This window comes from Vanacampus margaritifer, chromosome 19, assembly GCF_051991255.1.
Source record: "Vanacampus margaritifer isolate UIUO_Vmar chromosome 19, RoL_Vmar_1.0, whole genome shotgun sequence".
Taxonomy (NCBI): Eukaryota; Metazoa; Chordata; class Actinopteri; order Syngnathiformes; family Syngnathidae; genus Vanacampus; species Vanacampus margaritifer.
Window position 1 is genome coordinate 15,551,112 of NC_135450.1, and position 18,826 is coordinate 15,569,937.

At 43.1% G+C, this 18,826-nt stretch overlaps 4 protein-coding genes across 8 annotated transcripts in view; 2 read left to right on the forward strand and 2 right to left on the reverse strand.

Annotated features, from left to right (window-relative positions):
• ccn2a (cellular communication network factor 2a) overlaps window positions 1–5,251 on the reverse strand; it is a 30,879-nt gene extending 25,628 nt beyond the window's left edge. For both annotated transcript variants that reach the window (XM_077551959.1, XM_077551958.1), the window contains exons 1-2: window positions 4,189–5,251; window positions 1,149–1,343 (exon numbers count right to left, since the gene is read on the reverse strand). The gene's annotated coding sequence lies outside the window, so the exon portion shown is untranslated. The remainder of the gene's footprint in view (window positions 1–1,148; window positions 1,344–4,188) is intronic.
• A 141-nt stretch (window positions 5,252–5,392) lies between these two features.
• On the reverse strand, window positions 5,393–18,681 carry stx7l (syntaxin 7-like). Of its 4 annotated transcripts, none has more exons than XM_077551966.1 (10): window positions 18,271–18,681; window positions 8,578–8,671; window positions 8,316–8,385; window positions 8,147–8,237; window positions 7,949–8,086; window positions 7,676–7,722; window positions 7,383–7,473; window positions 7,236–7,308; window positions 6,904–6,986; window positions 5,393–6,689 (listed from the first exon to the last, which is right to left on the reverse strand). In XM_077551966.1, exons 2-10 carry the CDS (start codon window positions 8,660–8,662, stop codon window positions 6,594–6,596), a joined length of 774 nt encoding a protein of 257 aa, XP_077408092.1. In that variant the 5' UTR covers window positions 8,663–8,671; window positions 18,271–18,681; the 3' UTR covers window positions 5,393–6,593. The 4 variants fall into 4 exon arrangements, with proteins under 4 accessions (XP_077408092.1, XP_077408093.1, XP_077408091.1 ...); XM_077551967.1 differs by lacking the exon at window positions 18,271–18,681 and adding an exon at window positions 14,379–14,507; XM_077551965.1 differs by lacking the exon at window positions 18,271–18,681 and adding an exon at window positions 9,108–10,505.
• Window positions 10,663–13,872, forward strand: LOC144039056 (protein LEG1 homolog). Its single transcript, XM_077551961.1, has 8 exons — window positions 10,663–10,960; window positions 11,714–11,800; window positions 11,875–11,948; window positions 12,671–12,775; window positions 12,844–12,962; window positions 13,059–13,200; window positions 13,300–13,396; window positions 13,554–13,872. The coding sequence occupies exons 1-8, from the start codon at window positions 10,663–10,665 to the stop codon at window positions 13,703–13,705; spliced, it is 1,074 nt and encodes a 357-aa protein (XP_077408087.1). The 3' UTR covers window positions 13,706–13,872.
• LOC144039055 (protein LEG1 homolog) lies at window positions 14,639–17,816 on the forward strand. Its single transcript, XM_077551960.1, has 8 exons — window positions 14,639–14,984; window positions 15,994–16,080; window positions 16,152–16,225; window positions 16,612–16,716; window positions 16,786–16,907; window positions 17,158–17,299; window positions 17,400–17,496; window positions 17,574–17,816. The coding sequence occupies exons 1-8, from the start codon at window positions 14,687–14,689 to the stop codon at window positions 17,720–17,722; spliced, it is 1,074 nt and encodes a 357-aa protein (XP_077408086.1). The 5' UTR covers window positions 14,639–14,686; the 3' UTR covers window positions 17,723–17,816.
• Window positions 18,682–18,826: the final 145 nt, after the last annotated feature.

Here is an 18,826-nt window from a genome sequence, read left to right on the forward strand (position 1 = left end):
GCGAAAGTTTGTGTTGCTAAACGAAAGGCATGTGTGCCTGGCAAATAGAAGCAGGATATATTAAGGCCAGCGTTTAAAAAAAAAAAAAAAAAGTCTATATTAAGAGCTTTGTTTGATGTGGTGAAAGATTTATAACGGAGGGTCGTAGTGAATAGGTCACAACAGAAAAAAAAAGGGGGGGGGGGGGGTAAACACAGATGGCCTGGGACCAAGTCCTGCTTAAAATGAGACAATTATTTATTTATTTTTATCTTACTGGAATACACAAAATACTAACACTCACTAATCCTTACCAGAAGTCATGTTTACACAAACACTGTGCATTCATTAAGCCTAACCAGAAGTAATCTTTCAGTAAATAGATGAACCGTACGCCTAAAATGAATACCATTCATAATTGAGCTTTTCATAATTTTTAGATTTAAAAAATAAATATGATTTCCTAAATGATTACTTCAAAGAGTAAGAATAATATATATATTTTTTTTATATATATAATTTAATTTAAGAAAATACATATAAATACTGTTTTTAATCATTTATTTTTATTAATATTGAAACACTCCCATTGATAGAATTAGTACTTAATCGGGCATTGGCCAACATCAAACTCATTTCCGCTCCGACGTGACTTCACAAAGTGTCTCTCGAACCTGAGAAAGGGGAAAAATGGCGTCTGAGCGTCCACCTGGAGTGACGAACATCTCACACCACTGCGAGTAAACGCCGCTTCCTCACCCCCCCGCCTTCCAGCGTCCTGTTTGCCCAGCGGCTCGCCGCCAACCTCTGGCCCTGCCCTCTCGGCCTCTGACCCCGGACGGGCTGGCCCGAGCGAACCGGGGCGCTCTTTCGCCTGCGCGTTCTGTTAGCTTTGTCCGCCCCGGACGTCACGAATGTATATAATCCACTCTTGGATTCATAGGCCGGACTGAATGTTGATGCATGTAAACAAACACGCAAATGACTACGAAGTATGGAAAAAATAATCAGGTCCATTTTCTCGATCGAACAATATAGTCATTATTGTGATGGGCCTGCAGGCAATGACTGTAATTCCTCCACTTCCTGACGAGTGTAAACCTCGGCTGCTACGTAACACAATAACAAAAGATGACATTTGGTGTGTGTGTGTGTGTGTGTGTGTGTACCTGTATGTGTGGTCTGACCACATCCTTTTTTTTTTTTTTTTGCAGGAACAACACGGCCACCTCGGAGCTACCGCCATCGTTCCTTCCCACCAACGACGACGACGACGAGGTTGGCCGCGGAGGTTACGGCGTGAGTGGCGTCACGCAAGGTCATGTTGGTCCCCCTGCAATTCTCCTCCATGGTTACGCCGCTCTCTGCAAACATACAAGGGCCGATTTAACCCAAATGACATTTAAACTTCCAAATGGCTTGTTTGAAGACTCTTTTGACATTTGTCGCCACGTTAAAAAACGCCGGCCTCGCGGTCCCGAAGAATGTCCGCGGGCTGGAAGTTGTTAACGCAAAATCGAGGACAACTTTGGAGAGAGAGAGGGGGGAAAAAAAAAAAAAAAGTTGAGCAGGAAGCGTGGGGATTGGATGAGATTACGGTGGGAACACAGATTATCGATCTTTAAAACAAGCGCTTTTGGATGCCACGGGGTCCCCTAGAAAAAGGGATCACCGTTCTCAGTGTCAACAAACGAGGGTTAAGGGGTGTTGGGAAGTCTGGGCGTGGGGTTTAAAGTTTAGATTTCAGCGTTTGTAGAATTTAGAGTGCAGGATTAGTTAGCCCAAGGGTAGCACTGATATAGCCTGCAAGTGTTAAAGAGGCAATTGGGGTCCAAAGCTACATGCAGGAACCCCAGTATTTACCCTATAATGGAGACTTTGGGATCAGGTTCGAGTCAATCTGGTATTTGGTTCATATATCTGCGTGCTACCCATTGGAGCTCAATTGAGTGACTTCCCTGGTAGAAGGCCGTCAAAAGTTTGGGGCACAGTTTTTGCCCAAAATGGCTGCCTCAAACTAAAATGGCTGACAATTTCGAGCTTGCGTCCTTGAGACTTTTTCATGCGTCCCGTTATGACAGACATCTGCACCCAAATTCGTGTCAATTGGTGTCTTTTTGTTTTCAAAATTCAGTTATTTTGAGTAAAAAGCATAATAAAAAGGAACAAAACCATTCAAATAAGATAAACACTACCAATAGAATAGTTTAACGTTAATGTGTGTTTGGAGGTTTACTGCTAATTTCACGTAAATCCCTGTATACATCCCCCCCCCCCCTTTTTTTTTTTTTAAAGCAAAATGATTAGTGAAAAAAAAAAATAAAGAAAATGTCTAATTTAGCTGTAAATGTTAAAACTGTGCATAGTCCATCCTCTGACCCTCTCTAAGCAGACTGTTCATCTTTGGATGTTTTGTAACATAAGCGAGTACACACAAGTGTATTTTGGCTCAAAACTGCCACTTTAAAGTGGCCAGAACATCCCGTCACACAACTCGCTAGCTACCAAGCTACTAACTTCCTGTTGAGAAAAACATCATATTTGCCAAAATAATGACAAACAGAAGCCTCTGAAGCGCAAAAGGAGAAGCCACAAAGCTTCTGTCGGCCAGTGCGAACCTTCAACGTCTTTAACTTTGTGTACACGCCGCCACTGCCAGCTGTAGCTCATCTTTATTTATGAGCAAATATTTCTTCTGGGAAGGAGAGAGTACATGACAGTGAAAATATTTTTTAAGTCAAAGTTGGCATTCCTGGGCTGCCGCGAGGAATTCTGAGGATGCAGGTAGAATAACAGTCGTAGCGATACAACTCTAATTCATTGGGAGACTGATGCACTCACAAGATGCGCTAATGGAATAAACGCATGCTGAAGTTAACGGTTTCTGCAGGGTTTCATTAATAACGGCTAAAAATAGTATGGACATCTGGGTCTTCATTACAACTCTTCGCATGCTGCAATGCTATGAAAGAAGAAAGGAAAGGCGCCTATTAGAATAGAGTCGTAAGCTTCCAAAAGTATTTTTTGGAAGAAAGGTTGACATTTTTGATAGACAAATAAATCTTACAAAAATTAAGTCCTAGCATAATGCTAACACATAATGAGAAACGCCTTTGACAGGCTAATGAAACTAGCATCGAAATTGTGGTAGTTAAACATTTGAACAACTTTTATTTGTACACAAACAGAAGCAACAGACAAACAATTGTCATTGAATTAATGCAGAAAATCATGATGAAATCTATTTAATTATGTTATTTCAGTGTGCTTTTATAAAAGTACAATACAGTGGAGTCCAATATATATCAAGAGTATAGAGCCATATTTTTTTTATCAATTAAATGCACAACACCCCCCCCCCCTCCTCCCCATCCAAGAATGAAGTAGTACATAGTAGAGAGGGTGAGGATGATTAAAGGCAAGGCATTCACTGGACATGTGTAAAAGCATTGCAGTGTAGCTAATGTTGCTAATCAACTACTGCCCCCTGCTGGGAGCAACAACCACCTCCCATAGACTACTTAAATACAAGTGTTACCATAACATTGACATAGTGTACATAAATTTTCATATGTAAAAAACAAAAACAAAACAACAACACATAAATGAGGTGTATTTACAAGCCGAAACTGTCCCAAAAAATGGTCACCTCAACTACTGAAATGACATCAACATAGCAAAGTTTGCTTTAATAATGGAAAACACATCATTCCTTCCCTTTCAACAGGCCCAACTGTGATCTCGTTCTCAGCATGGCAACAAAGTCAACTGGTGGAGTCACAGCCATCGCCAGCATGTGAATGATTCATCATGTACCAACAAACAGCCCCTCCTGTGCTCCACCAGTTTATTTAATTCTGTAATGAGCACTCATTGATATACAATGACAAGTTTGACCTTGGTGCAATAAATTGGACGCGATCCAAACGTGACTACACTCTGTCTATCAAGGAAAATGATAAACGGGTGACTTAAGTCATCTCTCAGAAATAATCAGCAACAGAAATATTACTAGTTTTTGGCACAATGTGTTGTTTTCTTGCACTGAGACCAAATTTAAAAAATGGCTATGCGAGTCTGCGTTAGCATTATGCTAAGTCTACATGTACTGTCCAAATGGAACTGTGTGGTTTTAAATAATTAACATAGTCACACCTGCCAAATGTGTGAAATATTTTATCATGAAAAATAAAATGAAGTAAAACTCACCCTTTTTAAGCAGCCTGATGTAAACCAGAGCAATGGAATGGAATGCTGGAATTAATACATTGTACGTCTGAGAGGAAAAAAGCCAAAGAAAAAGTTATACACTTGATGAGCTTGCAAGAACAAAGTCGTAAAATCTGATTATCTGTATATTAAAAATAATAATAATAATGAATAAATAAAAAATAATAAAATATAATACATACAGATGTTTAACAATAATTAGGGACGGACCAATATGGGATTTTTGAGGCCAATTCAGATATTTGGCAGAACAAAATTCTAATAACAGATTACAAAAAAAAAAAATGCATACTGTATAATGAATAAAATAATGTGGGGGGGATGTTTGAATGTCTTTATCATTGTCTTATGCAGCAATGAGTTAAAAATAATAATAAGCTGCTATTCGCCCGCTTGGTTTCTCCAATTTAGAAGTGGCCTTTAGGATTAAAAGGTGAAAGTCTTTTGCAGGCCACATATTGTTTATAGCACCTTTAATTTAATGTGAATAATTAACAACGCTCAAACTCCACACCTCGTTAAGTCTCCTGGCAAAAATGCGTAGTAGGAAAAACACGCTGGGCTCTTTTGCTGCAACTTGCGACATTCCTAACGAACCGGCTGTCGCACCCCCTGTATTCGCACCTGCGCGTCCAAAGCCTCTTCCACAGCTCTCCCCTGCCAAGGCAACATTTTCCTCCTGCGCGTCAGCAATATGTTACTTCCACCTTGCCCCTGGCCAAGTCCGCAATGACTCACCCGGGCGTTTACGACACCCCCGATCTCATCCCCCGTCACTGCAGCCCGTTACCAGCGCCAAGATGATGCACGGAAATGGTTTTGAACACTAATTGAATCCAAAATACAGTCCAGTCCCTCCTTCTTAAAAGGTACGGCGATTTAAGTAACATTACGTGATTATTTGTGCACTTATCACGTAGTTACATCATCTAAATGACCAGCCACTGCACGGTAAACACATGCCAAGCCAAAACGGTGTTCCACAAGGCTCCGTTATTAGCCCACTTATTGTTGACTTCAGTATCTGTGATACTATATTTAATACATCGACATCATATATAAAAATAAACAAATTACCTGAGCACTTTCTCCTTCTGGTGTTCTTGCAAATGTCTTCCTGCCCTGTCGCGGCGCTGTCGCGGTAGTTTAATTTGCATACTGCTCCAAAAATGACTCACGTCGCTATGATTAAGGGGTATTTATTCAAACGAACACATGGGAGGCAGCACAATGATAATTTACAAAACACACACATACATTTTGATTTGTTCCTTTCACTTGTTATGTTTACTCATCATACTTTGATGACTTGTATCTATACTTTTAGCTTCCTTCATATCAACAAGAAAAATCTACTTCATGTCAAGTGTCAAACAATGTAAAAAAAAAAAATGGTTTTACAAAGTCATTCAAACGTAAAACCACATGATATGTTAAATTTAAAAAAAAATAGGAATGTACTTACATTGCTTTAGAATCAGCAGACTTTGGCCAAATTGAGGAATAACTGCACCAACTGTGAGGATTGTGCAACACGTAGAACGCTTGGCCACAACATTAGGCACACTTACACAATCTCAATGAGATCGAATACAAGAGCTTCAGAAAAAAAATTGCCTTTACGCATTTAACAATGTTCTGTTGTGATTGACATTGTCCACAAGGTATTCATTTAATATTAATGTGGTTATAATTTACATTTTAAAAACATTCATGCTCATCATGTCATTATGCAAAGGTGCATCACATTACATTAGAATATGGTAGAAAGGTCAATTATTTCAGTAGTTCAATCCAAAAAGTAAAACTTGTATGTTATAAATATTCATTAAACCCTGTGAAGAACATTTGGCAGATAATTTCTACAGCAAAATTCTATTTATTTACTGTAATACTCTCATTTCTTGAGATTTTTGGAGTTTCACTTGTAAGCTATAATATCAAAATAATAAAACCATAAAATGTTTCTAGTGATTATGTGTAAGTAATAAATGATCAATATTTTAATTTACATTCATGCCAAAAAGTGAACACTATTCATTGTTAGTCTGCTTACATTCTGTCAGTGACCCATAAGACACAGCTGTAGTTATAATAAAAAAAAATAAAAAAAAAAGCTTGCTTGCTCATTGTCGCCACCTACAGGACTGGAGTGGAAGACCAATGCAATGTTTATGTTTGTTTAGCCTTGGCAGGGGTCTGTGCTAGACCCAGGCGCTATTCCAGTTCAACACTTGGACAGAAATGTTTGCTACAGCTTTAAAAATCGTATTGACTCTCACTAGTTGGTGTGTGCGTACCCAATGAAGCAGCCGTTGAGCTTTTAGCATTTCTTGGCAGCAGGAAACGACGTGAGGGCTGAAAGGGGTGCGAAGAACGAGACCTCACGTCGAGTAGGCGCGCCAGATGATGAGTCCGACAACGACGGCGACGACGTTCAATAATAAAATCAGGATGCAGATCTTCTTCCGAGAGCTCCGCTTGAAAGACAAAAAAAGGATACGGGTCAGGTTAATAATGTAGCGAGTGAACTTTCTCACCTGCCTATCTCTTCTCCTAGAGGAGAGGGAGGCTACGAGGGCTATCAGCCATGTTTGGATTTCTCCACAGGTCAAAATCGCAAAACGTTTTTTTCTTGGAAAACCTCGTTTGTCTTCTATGTCCCACTGCTTATCTTTTTTTTTTTTTTTTTACCTGATAGTCGGCAGCACGCGCCAGCTGCTGCGTGGCATTCTGGACATTCGCATCTGCACTCTCCACGTTGGCCTCTATACTGTCTGCGGAGCAAAGATGGAGAGAGCTGACAATTCTATTTCATGCATTTACATCTTCATGGGATATACAACTTTGATGTTCTGTAGGTACTCCAGCTTACTCACGCAAAAAAAAAAACATACATTAGGTTCATTAAAGACTCTAAATTGCCCATAGAAGTGAATGTGAGTGGTTGTTTATTTGTGCCCTAATATTGGCTGGATACCCACCCAGAGTGTACCAAAGTTAGTTGTGCCAGTGAAAGCGATTACCGATCATGTCGCCTTGATCGTGCACCATCATCCCCAGGTCCTTGAAGATGTCATTGATGTCTGTGATGTCCGACTGGAGACAACGAAACAGACCAAATTCAGTACCAAATGTTGATACCGACACCGCTGACTATCCTGGTTTGATACCTCCAGCTGCCTGATGTCCGACTCCCTCTCCTGGATCAACCGGAGATCATCCTCGCTGACGGCCTCGGCCTCATCCTGCACCTGCATGTCACTGAAAAAAAAATTTCGCCGCCATTGGTCAGAGACATTGCATGTCCAAATACAATCCATTTAACTTTCTTTTTTTTTTAACTAATTTATACTATTGGTCTGTCCCCACGGCATCTGTTGTTTTCACATTCTCAACCGACGTGAAGTGTTGAAAATAGCTTGGACATAAAGCTTAGGTGGAGGTAAATAAACAAAAGTGCTACCTTGGGAAAGAGGCAACACTTCCATAATGAGCCTCAGGCTGGTCTCCCTACAGGAAAAGAAGGTGAACAACATCACAATTTGAACAAACGGGAACATGTCTGAATGCTTTTTTTTTTTGTGCGCAATACCAGCATGTAGACAGGGGCTTTTCTCATTGCAACAATGAGGCACACTTGTGCATTTTTTTTTTTTTTTTTAATAGGACAAACATTTTCTAAGTTGGAACATGACTGCGTTGGTGTTGTTTTGCCACACTGGCCCAAGCTACTCACTGACACCCTGGAGCTGGCTCTGACTCGGGCCACGAATTCGCGTTCTTTGTCAGCCGCCTCCCGCTGCGTCTTCTGGAAGGTGTTCAAGGCTGCCGAGAAGTCATTAAGCAAACGCTCTTTTTGGATTTTTCTCTGCCGCTGAAAGATGGGAGTTTGTCAGCCAAAGTATTTATCTTGAGTAAATATGATAGCCAGTACCTGGTCTGCACCCACAGGAAGCGCGCTGAACGCCTTGATGAGCCGGTCGGTCTCTTTGGCAAGCTGGTTACCTTGTTGCTGGTTCTGTTTCCTGGCGACAGAAGACACAGTCACTGGTTTTCATTTGTGCAACTTGACCGCGCCAAATACGAGTGTCGCGTAAACTCACAGCTTCTGTTGCAGCTGGCCGCTGTCCTGATCTGTTCCAAGCAGTGACAGCACCCTCTGCAGCTCCGAGGCTGCAAAGCAAGAGTTTGTTGATTTCACATAATTTTTAAGAACACGATTTCCTGTTAGTTTAATACGCCTACTGTGTATTGACTCTGGTGTAATTCAAGTCAACGTGCTCAGCTGGGACAAAGTAACATAAAACAGTGTGTGTGTGTGTGTGTGTGTGTGTGTGTGTGTGTGTGTGTGTGTGTGTGTATTACTCAGCAAGGTGAGCCTCTGGATGTTGGAGCTAATACTTTGAACCAAAGCATTGGGGTCCTCCGGAAGGCCAGCCTGGTAGGCCATGATGGAGAACTGGAAGGCGATACAGTAGTAGAAAAAAACAATATCTTGGAGTCTTAGTAGTAGTACTTTATTCAAGTGCATTGAAACTTGGCCTTACTCAAAAGGGAGCATTTAGCGTCACTGTTTCACTTCCCCACAACATAATACGGACTTTATTTGCCTTCGCTAAAGTGGTAACATGCGGAAACGAGCCACTGAGGTGGTTAACAACAAAAAGGCGGACGTTCCAAAAATGACTTGTTTGTGTGTCGACGTGATTTTACGTCAGTTTATGCCAAACACAAAAATGATGAACATTCACGGCAACGTTGACTTATTTTAAGACACACATGAAGCACCCCACCACCACAATTCTAAGACATATCTACATTTCAGTGTTGCATTAAAGGGCGTGTTTAGTTAGGATAAAGTGCAAAAGGGTGTTTAAAAGTTTGACTTATTTTACCTTAGCAGCGCTGGTGGTGGAGACTCCGTAGTGCTACTTCCTGGTGTCGATCCGCCTTAACACGTGACGTTGGAGCCCCGTGTTTATCACGAGTCGATGAAAAAAAGTTTTAAATCTATATTTTTATTTCATATATTTTATACACACAGAATAAAAGATAAATATAATCAAACAAATGGTAAATATTACGCTCTTTCAATAAATTTAAGTGACAGCTACTCTGGCTGGCTACTTCCTGGTGTCCCGCCCTCATACGTATCGTCACATGACGTAGCAAACCGGGCCGTGTGTGTGTTTGTGGGGGGATTGATTTGCTTATTAATCCACTGAATTCAATAATAAATATAACGCAGAATGTTTTAATAAAACGCTCCTTAATTAAATAAATGTGTATTAAAGTGTGTTTCCCTTTTATAGACCATTGTACAATTTTGTAAACAACAGGTGCCAGGAGGAAATTAAATTATATTTAAAAGGTAAATGTTGAGATGTAAAAGCTTTACACCACATTACGATATGAACACACGCTGAAGCACTTTCAATGCTAATGGATAACTAACCACAAAAACTAAACGACTATCATTATCAAATCAAGTTCATTTCGTTTGACTGTGATAATAACAAGACTTTTTAAATTTGAAAAAAAAAAAAATAGTGTCTCTCAGTGTTCTTTTTGGACACACGTGATGAAAGTAAAAGTCAAATGGTCACGGACAACCGCCTTGCACAATACTTGGTCTATTCTACTGGAAAACAGAGGCCATCCTACATGCTACAGGACGTTGGACTTTACACGCAGACGACAAGTTTGGTGATCTTTTGAGAGTGCAACAGAATGCAGAGGGAAAAAGTGTTAAAGTCCATTACTCCATTCCACCATTGCCCCCAAAACAAATACAATTTGTTGTAATTTCATATTCCAATTAGGATAAAAAAATAACACTTCATAATATTGTACTTGTACATAAAAATATACAGTACACTTAATAACCTCGTTCAATCTGTTGCTTAAACCGTTACAGCACTGCACCATTGATGCTATTTAGGGTTAGCATTAAGTTTCTTCATTCATTACGATTCTCTTTGTGTTGTTTAGTTTGACAGAAAACCTCGAATAGGAGTGGAAATTAACACCGTGAAACCTCATTTTTAAATAACTATATCCGCCCAACTTAAAAATCAAAAAATCTGTCCTCTTTTGAAAAACATTTTAAGTTGAGTCACTCATATCTGAGGGCACCATTGTTTTGTATATTTTTTAACAATGTATTAACTTAATCACTTCAAACAAAACTGCTAATGCCACAAAAAATTAATAACAAAGAGTTTGACAAGTTCAGGCTCATGCAGTGCAGTTCATTGATCTCTAAACAAATAGTCTTGATCCCTTTGTCCAAACATCCCTTATCTCGCCGTCAGGTCCACTGACCACACGTCACGTGGATCGACAACCGCGATAACGTCTGCGAGCTGAGTACAAAAAGCTTGCATTACTGGCATCAGTCCAGCGTCTTTCGCCCTCGACTCGTCCCGTCCTTCCCCCCCTGCTTCAGCCATGCAGCGTCTCTCGGCCTCCTGCCTCCTCCTGGCCCTGGCGGCGTCCGTCGCCTACTCGGCCGTCATCCTGGACAACGGCGCGCCCATCATGTGGGCCCAGACGGCGGCACAGGTGAGCGACCTGCCCGTGCAGAACGACATCGTCAACCCCAACCCGTGGAACTTCCTGCACCGCATGAGCTTCTACCGGCTGGTGATCGCCGCCACCGATCCCTTCATGGGCTCCATGGGCACGGGTGCGACTGAAAATCCCTTGTGGGGTCTGCCCCTGCAGTTCGGATGGATGCTGACTTCAGGTTGGGATGAAAATAATCCTCCTTTTGCAGTCCAAAGTAGTGATGTTGTATCTGCCAAAGATCCTGGTGACTTATTTCTCTAGAACACCACGTTCCCAGATCTACAGGTTGTTCCCTGTCCAGTACTTCTTACACGTAGCAAAAACTAAAACTCGTCCTACATCTTGAGTGTCAGATGATTTACAATTATGCATTCGGCTCTCCCACCTGTGGAACAATCTTGGAGAGTCGGTTTGAATCATTCCCTACAGCTAGCCTCTCCAAAGTCTAGACTGTTGGCGGACCGACCCCTTACACCCCAAATTCAGCTCAGGGACACAAACAACCACTCTGTATTTAAAGAGCCAGTGAATTCAGAAATTTGTTAAAATTTTATACATATCTGAAGAAAACTGACAATTGCGTACTACTCAATTGTGGCGATGTAGCGCTAAACATTTTTTTTTACCATTGCGGTTTTCCCAATTTTTTTTAGACTTGGCTAAAATGGTACCAACTGAAGCACTTTGGAATCGGTCACGGGTCGCCCGTCTACCCACTACAACAACTTGTGCACCTTTGTTCACATTTGCGGTTATCTGGTGCATTTGCGACGTGCAGCTAGCTAGCCAACTATGCTAAATCCCAAACATGCATCTTTGACTCAAATCATCCGCTATGAAGGTCGCTTAAAGCACAAGAAGGAAAAACTAGACAGCCAGGTTCGAGTGCCTTATTTCTGTATTCCACCCACATGACATGTATTCCTGCCAGGCCGTCTCGCCGACCCAACCAGTGCCACAACCTGCGGGCTGCCGTCCGGAGATACCATGTGCATCTCTCCCCAGAGCTGGTGGGGCTGTAAGTATGGACCGTGGTGCACTATAACAAATAAAACAATACCCTTATAACATATGATCTTCTTGGTCATCCAGGCGTGAACCACTTTCTGTCCGTCCTGCCCTTCTTGTCCGCTGCCCAGCAGGGAATGTTTGGACAAGGAGTCCAGGTACACGCCGGGTTGTTGGCTAAGTGGATTCCTGTTTCTTGACAATGATGCTAACTGCGCTATTACCACGCCCCCAAAATTTGTGACAGTACATAAGTAGATTTCTTTAGTATCTGTACTTTGCTTTTTACTCTCTACAGTCAAAAACACTATACTATAGAATTCTGACATTGTCAAAACAGGCTTGTTATTTTTTTACACTACGTCCACGTTAGCTGTCATAATGTGACCCCCCCCCCCACCCCACACACACCCACACCCTTCTGCCTTTTTCTCGCCAATAATAAGGTGCTCTAAAGCAGTGGTCCTCAACCCTGATCCTCAGGGACCGGTATCCAGCCTGTTTTCCATGTCTCCCACAGCCAACACAGGTGGAGATCGTTATCAGCCTTCTCCAGAGATGGCTGATTAGCTGATGATATGAATCACCTGTGTTGGCTGTGGGAGGCATGGAAAACAGGCTGGATACGGGTCCTCGAGGACCAGGGTTGAGGACCACTGCTCTAAAGCAACCACGCCAGCAAGCAAAAGAGAAGATACATTTTTGAGGCGCAGGCATAGCTAGCTAGCTAGCTAGCGGCATGGTACAATTGCGCTGGATAACCATTGATGCGCACGAGAGCACTCCAATTCTTTTTTAGTGGGGGAAGGAAACAAATTTCTCAATTCATTCCATAGGCTCTTTACGTACAGAGTGTGATTAGTTCTGCCACCCCTGCCAGGTCCAGATGCAGGCACCCGAAGGTACCGAGGGCTACTGCACCACCTACGCCGACTGCTCAATGAGTTACACTGATGTGATGGCTAAGTGGGACGCCTTCTTCCAGGTATGTAGCGCATGTGTTCGCATTGAGGGGCGGAGTCTCACTTGGTGCTACTCTCTGGATGTCCGAAGGGGCTCAAGGCGTCCGCTGACTCCCCCCTGCCCGATAACGAGAAGAAAGACTCCATCCTCGGCCTCTACTGGGACGCCCACATGGCTTCGCTGCACGGCGCCGCCGCCTGCAGCGCCAAGTAAGTCGCAAGGCTTTGATTCTTATGCTTATGATTCTAAAACAAATGGCTCAGACCTAAGTTGACGTCATTTTTGCATTTCTTCCTGGCATGCAGGCAGAGCGTCTATTCCGCTCCTGAGGTGAACTTTGCCTCCAGCTGGCTCAACTCGGCCGAATACGTGTCCGCAGCCAATTTCCAGTCCTCCTTGGAGAAGTCTGTCATGTTCCTCACGCCGTTGCCGGGACGCCTCCTGCAAGTGAGGGTTTGGGTGGGGTAGGGTTGCTCAATGTTCTTCAATTTGTCTCCATGTGATGTTAAACATGCACCATTTTTTTTTTTTGGGCTTGATGAAAAGGAGGGCGACCAAGCACCCAACATCGGCGACATGACTCAGGAAGAGAACCACACGCTGTCCGTCTTCTCCTGGATGAAGAGCATGAACACCATACTGGGTACGAATTTTTCAAATGGGTTGCAAATATTTACAGCGTCAATGACCCGCCTTACGAGTTTTTGGAGATGCAAGCCTTCGTTCGGCTTTTCAAAAAAAATCAAGGAACTCAACTCCCATCACAACAACCAGAGACGATATTGATGTTGCTGTTGCAGGCGGGTCTCTGGTGCGCATGTGGCGCAGCGCCATGTGCTCGGTGACCACCCGAGAGAAGGGCAGAGAGATGCTGGAGCAGCTCCTGCTCAATCCCGGCTTCGCCACCAGCACCTTCCTGTCCATCATCACCGGCATGGCCACAAGCTGCTAATGGAACGGACGCGTCGTCAGCCAACAAAACACCCCAACTGAGGCATACGTGGATCACGTGTCATATTATTATTATTTTATCTTTTTTCCGTTTTTTTTTTTTTCCATCACCAGGATGCAAACAGCTCATTCCTGTAGCAGCCAATTAAAATGTTAGAAGTCATACAACTGTGTGTTGTCATTATTAACACCATGAAGTTTATTCAAACATTCACTGCCATTGACGACTACAGACGTCAAATATCCATTTTAACTGTACTGGCAGTGAATGAGTTCAAATGGAAGTCTCCAAAATGAAGACATATATGCTATTTAATTTACTGTACTGTATCGTTCTGAAATATTCATTTGCCAAACTGCTACATTTTGTAGAGTTGTGTTCACTCCAACCACAAGAGGCAGTGGTGGCAAATCCAGGTCCAGAAAGTAAAAACCCTGCCGCAGTTTGAACAGGCAAACAGGATACAGTATCTTCATCTACACTCAAGAATTTTAATTCTACCATGCCAAAGATAGCATGAGCTCCTTAGCAGAGGTTAAAAAAAAAAAAAAGAACTTCAAGTCACTAAAACAACTCGGTTAATGCCACAGGAATAGGCACACGCTGTCTGTCCTGCATAAAGAGCATGAACTTTTCAAATCAGACACAAATATTTGCAGCGGGAATGACCTACCTTACAAATTTTTTTTTTGCAAGATACAAGTTTTGTTTGGCTTTTTTTGCTCTGATTTTACGAGCACAGGAACACCAAAGAGTTTGTCTGACTGGTTCAGGCTCATGCAGCGAAGACTGTCCGTTGATCTCTAAGTCAATGGTCTTGATCCCTTTGTCCAAACATCCCTTATCTCGCTGTCAGGTCCACTGACCCACAATTCACGTGGACCGACATCTGGGGTAACGCCAGCAAGGTTAAGTACAAAAGCCCGAAGCTTGCATCATGAATTTCGGTCCAGCCTTTCTTCTTTTCTTCCTGCTTCAGCCATGCAGCGTCTCTCGGCCTCCTGCCTCCTCCTGGCCCTGGCGGCGTCCGTCGCCTACTCGGCCGTCATCCTGGACAACGGCGCGCCCATCATGTGGGCCCAGACGGCGGCACAGGTGAGCGACCTGCCCGTGCAGAACGACATCGTCAGCCCCAACCCGTGGAACTTCCTGCACCGCATGAGCTTCTACCGGCTGGTGATCGCCGCCACCGATCCCTTCATGGGCTCCATGGGCACGGGTGCGACTGAAAGCCCCTTGTGGGGTCTGCCCCTGCAGTTCGGATGGATGCTGACTTCAGGTTGGGATGACAAAGATGATCCTCCCTCTGCAGGCCCAAAGTAGTGATGTCGTATCAGGCAGGGATGCCTTAACGTGCCATTCGAAAACCATGTTCCCAAATTGTCCCAATTCGTGTCCATGTCCAGACTTTTTGACACCATTTGTAACTAAGACCAAAACTTGTACTAGGCCTTGTCTGTCAATTGATTAACCATAATGCATCAGGCTCTTCCACCATCTTAGAGAGTCGGTACAGATTGATTGATAGAATACTCACTAAGCTTTGTCCAGAATTATTCCCTCGCTAGCCTACCCAAAGTCTAGACCGGGTATCTTCAAATGACGGACCACGGTCTGGGAAAGGACCAAGCCAAGGTTACATGAGGACCCACAGTCAATTGCTGTTAAATAAAAAAATAACTTACATTGGCCGCGGTCACAGACTGTGACGGCGGCATACTTTATCTGTAAAGTCAATTGACCGCGGGTCCACGTGAGACCTTGAGCCCGTGTACTATGGTAGCCCTTATTGCGATCACATGACCTTCATTAGCCAATCAAACTGTTAATACACTGCAAGACACTTGCCAGATTGATTACGCAGACACACACACAGGCCTGTTGACGTGACCAAAGCATTTTGCAAATCAGTACTTTTTTATACTTTCAGAAGCCAGAGCAAAAAAAAAAATCTCTATTTTGCTCTGATAAAATAAAAAAAAGCAGGATTGTAAAAAGGCTCTTCCAAACGAAATGCAATTCCTTCCAACTCTGAGGCCAGAAGGCTTAATAAGCAAACTGAGAGACCAGCAGGGCAGAGATAGCCCAACAAAGACCAGCGTTCGGTCCAAATTTTGGGGCAATGCAAGCGAACATTTCGGGTTCTGTTTTCATAGACTATCTTGTCGTCGGCCGTGACTGCGCAGTTCAGTTCGTCTTTTAACATGAACTGATTAGGCTTGATTTGATCAGAACCGAAACCTGGATCACTTTCTGCATTCCACTCACATGACATGCATCCACGCCAGGGCGTCTCGCCGACCCAACCGGCGCCACCACCTGCGGGCTGCCGACCGGAGACACCATGTGCATTTCTCCCCTGAGCTGGTGGGGCTGTAAGTAAGGACCGTGGTGCACTATTACAAAAAAAGTACCCTAACAATAAATAGTCTTCTTGGTCCCCCAGGCGTGAGCCACTTTACGTCCGTCTTGCCCTTCCTCTCAGCCGCCCAGCAGGGACTCTTGGGACAAGGCGTCAAGGTATGACGCAATCCATGCAAAGTTGATTCCTGCTTATTGGCACTGATGCTATCGCTACATCCCAAACTTTACTAGCGTGCTCTTCCACCTTTCTCTCTGATAATGAGGCAATCTAAAGCAGCCATGCTGGAAGACTGGCCAAAGGGACGATGCCATCTACCTAACTGCATGTCACAATGGCGCCAGGGGTCAATGTGCACCACTGGATCGCTATTTTAGCCACGCCCTCCCCAAAAACCAGAAAAAAATGAAATAGTGAAAAACAGTTTACTGTAGTTCTTTCTTTGCACGTTTTCAGCAATTACCTTCAAACAGGTAGAAGTGTAGAAATGCACTTATTTCAACTTTAAGTACCAAGTGTGATTAGTTCTGCCAAACCCTGCCAGGTCCAGATGCAGGCACCCGAGGGTACGGAGGGCTACTGCACCACCTACGCCGACTGCTCAGCTAGCTATGCTGATGTGATGGCTAAGTGGGACGCCTTCTTTCAGGTATGTCAAACCGTAAGCTCGCATTGAGGGGCGGAGTCTCACTTGGTGCTACTCTCTGGATGTCCGAAGGGGCTCCAGGCGCCCACTGACTCCCCCCTGCCCGATAACGAGAAGAAAGACTCCATCCTCGGCCTCTACTGGGACGCCAACATGGCTTCGCTGCATGCCGCCGCCGCCGCCTGCAGCGCCAAGTAAGTCACAAAAATGTCCTTCTTACGTCCGACCTACATATTCATACCTGCAGCACGTTTTTTTTTTACCTGACGCATGAACTACTAAAAATACAGGAATGAAGTTAAACACACAAAAATTGGACGCCAACGTGTGCAATCTTAGAGCAAATCGAAAGGAGCACAAAACAGTGAATAGGTTCAACTATGCACCAATTTCACACTGTAAAGAAATGCTATCTTCAATTTTGTATTTCCTCCTGGCATGCAGGCAGAGCACCTATTCCGCCCCCGAGGTGACCTTTGCCTCTAGCTGGCTGAACTCGGCCGAATACGTGTCCGCAGCCAATTTCCAGTCCTCCTTGGAGAAGTCTGTCATGTTCCTCACACCATTGCCAGGACGCATCCTGCAGGTGAGGGTGGGGTAAGGTGGGGTTATTCCTTTTTCTTCCATTCTTCGCGTAATGCAAAACATAGCTGATATTTTTTTTGTTTATTTGTCTTGACACAAAGGAGGGTGACCATGCACCTAACATAAGCGACATGACTCAGGAAGAGAACCACACGTTGTCCGTATTTGCCTGGATGAACAGCATGAACACCGCACTGAGTACGAATTTTCATTCCAAAATATATAAAGCGATGCTTTGAGAGACGAATGACCGACTCGTGACTACACTTTTGCAGACGGGTCTCTGGTGCGCATGTGGCGCCGCGTCATGTGCTCGGTGACCACGCGAGAGAAGGGCAGAGAGATGCTGGAGCAGCTCCTGCTCAATCCCGGCTTCGCCACCGGCACCTTCCTGTCCATCATTACCGGCACGAGCGGCTGCTGACGGGACGCACAAACACAGCAACCCTGCATGTGGATAATGTACTATTTTTCTTTTACGCATAAATTTACAGTCATTAAAATAAGTCTTACGCGTGTGTGGTGTCATTATCAGGACTATGGAGTAGAAATTGTCAAAATTAATTTTTTTAGCTTTTTATTTTGTCACAAGGAGCATTCCAGATTGCAGTATGGATAATAATATTATTTTATCATATCAGCATTCTTTTTACACACATATTTGGCCAGAATGCTATTTCAGGCAGTTCAGAGAAAAGATATGAGCAATTGCTATTTCTTATTCATTTAAAAGACTTCTCATTTAAATACCAAGTGTTGTGCAAAAAAAAAAATATAATAATTCAAATACAAATTATGGCTTCATAGTATACTGGAATATTAGGTTGGTTTATATTTGAAAGTATTTTACAATTGCCAAATATTTTTAAACCACATAAAAAATATATTAAAGTTCACAATATATTTTTTTCAAATGAGATTTCTGGATTATGTTTCAATAGTCTTATCTAAAGGAAATTTTAATTGTCTTACCTTTCTTGTAGATTTGTCACTTCACTGTGGAAGTTCTCATTCTCTTCTTTGAGCTTCAAAAAGTCTTTCCGTCTAAATAGATTACTCCAAGTTAAAATAATAATTTAAAATTAAAAAATCTTGACGAGTCCTCTTATTTATAATGTGTTCAGTCATTTTTAATGGTAGAATGAGCCTTCCATAGACATTATAGTAGCAAGCTAGCTAGCACAGTCGACGAGGTCAAATCTTTTTGAGGAGAAAGCCGTCCGGGAGTTTTGTGTTCATTCTACACCGTTTGTGAGCTACGCTGTCCGATTAGTCGGACAAAATCAAAGAAAGTAGGCTAAGCTAGCTTGCTAGGTGCTTGCGTAAAGGAAGAATGGCACCCGACGACCAAAATGAACCTGTGTGCTCTCGTACGCCCCCTTCAGTTCGGGCGTCAGTGTTACAATTAAAATGTTAATGCAAAACGTTTATTTGCAGAAAAACAAATGGTCAAAATACTCAATAGCTTAAGGGAGCAGGGGGGGGGGGGTGTTCTGTTCCTTGACTTTTTCCAGAATGTGTATTTAAT

Bases quoted from the DNA above. Each gene is read 5' to 3' on its own strand.
- stx7l (XM_077551964.1), bottom strand. From the start codon at position 8,743: ATGCACTTGAATAAAGTACTACTACTAAGACTCCAAGATATTGTTTTT. The intron at 8,238-8,315 runs GTGAGTTTACGC...TTCTGTCGCCAG, and splicing joins GGCCAGCTGCAACAGAAGCT to GAAACAGAACCAGCAACAAG. The intron at 6,690-6,903 runs GTAAAAAAAAAA...TTGTCTTTCAAG, and splicing joins CGCGTGCTGCCGACTATCAG to CGGAGCTCTCGGAAGAAGAT.
- LOC144039056 (XM_077551961.1), top strand. From the start codon at position 10,663: ATGCAGCGTCTCTCGGCCTCCTGCCTCCTCCTGGCCCTGGCGGCGTCC. The intron at 10,961-11,713 runs GTTGGGATGAAA...TATTCCTGCCAG, and splicing joins CGGATGGATGCTGACTTCAG to GCCGTCTCGCCGACCCAACC. The intron at 11,801-11,874 runs GTAAGTATGGAC...TTGGTCATCCAG, and splicing joins TCCCCAGAGCTGGTGGGGCT to GCGTGAACCACTTTCTGTCC.
- LOC144039055 (XM_077551960.1), top strand. From the start codon at position 14,687: ATGCAGCGTCTCTCGGCCTCCTGCCTCCTCCTGGCCCTGGCGGCGTCC. The intron at 16,717-16,785 runs GTATGTCAAACC...GGATGTCCGAAG, and splicing joins AGTGGGACGCCTTCTTTCAG to GGGCTCCAGGCGCCCACTGA. The intron at 16,908-17,157 runs GTAAGTCACAAA...CCTGGCATGCAG, and splicing joins GCCGCCGCCTGCAGCGCCAA to GCAGAGCACCTATTCCGCCC.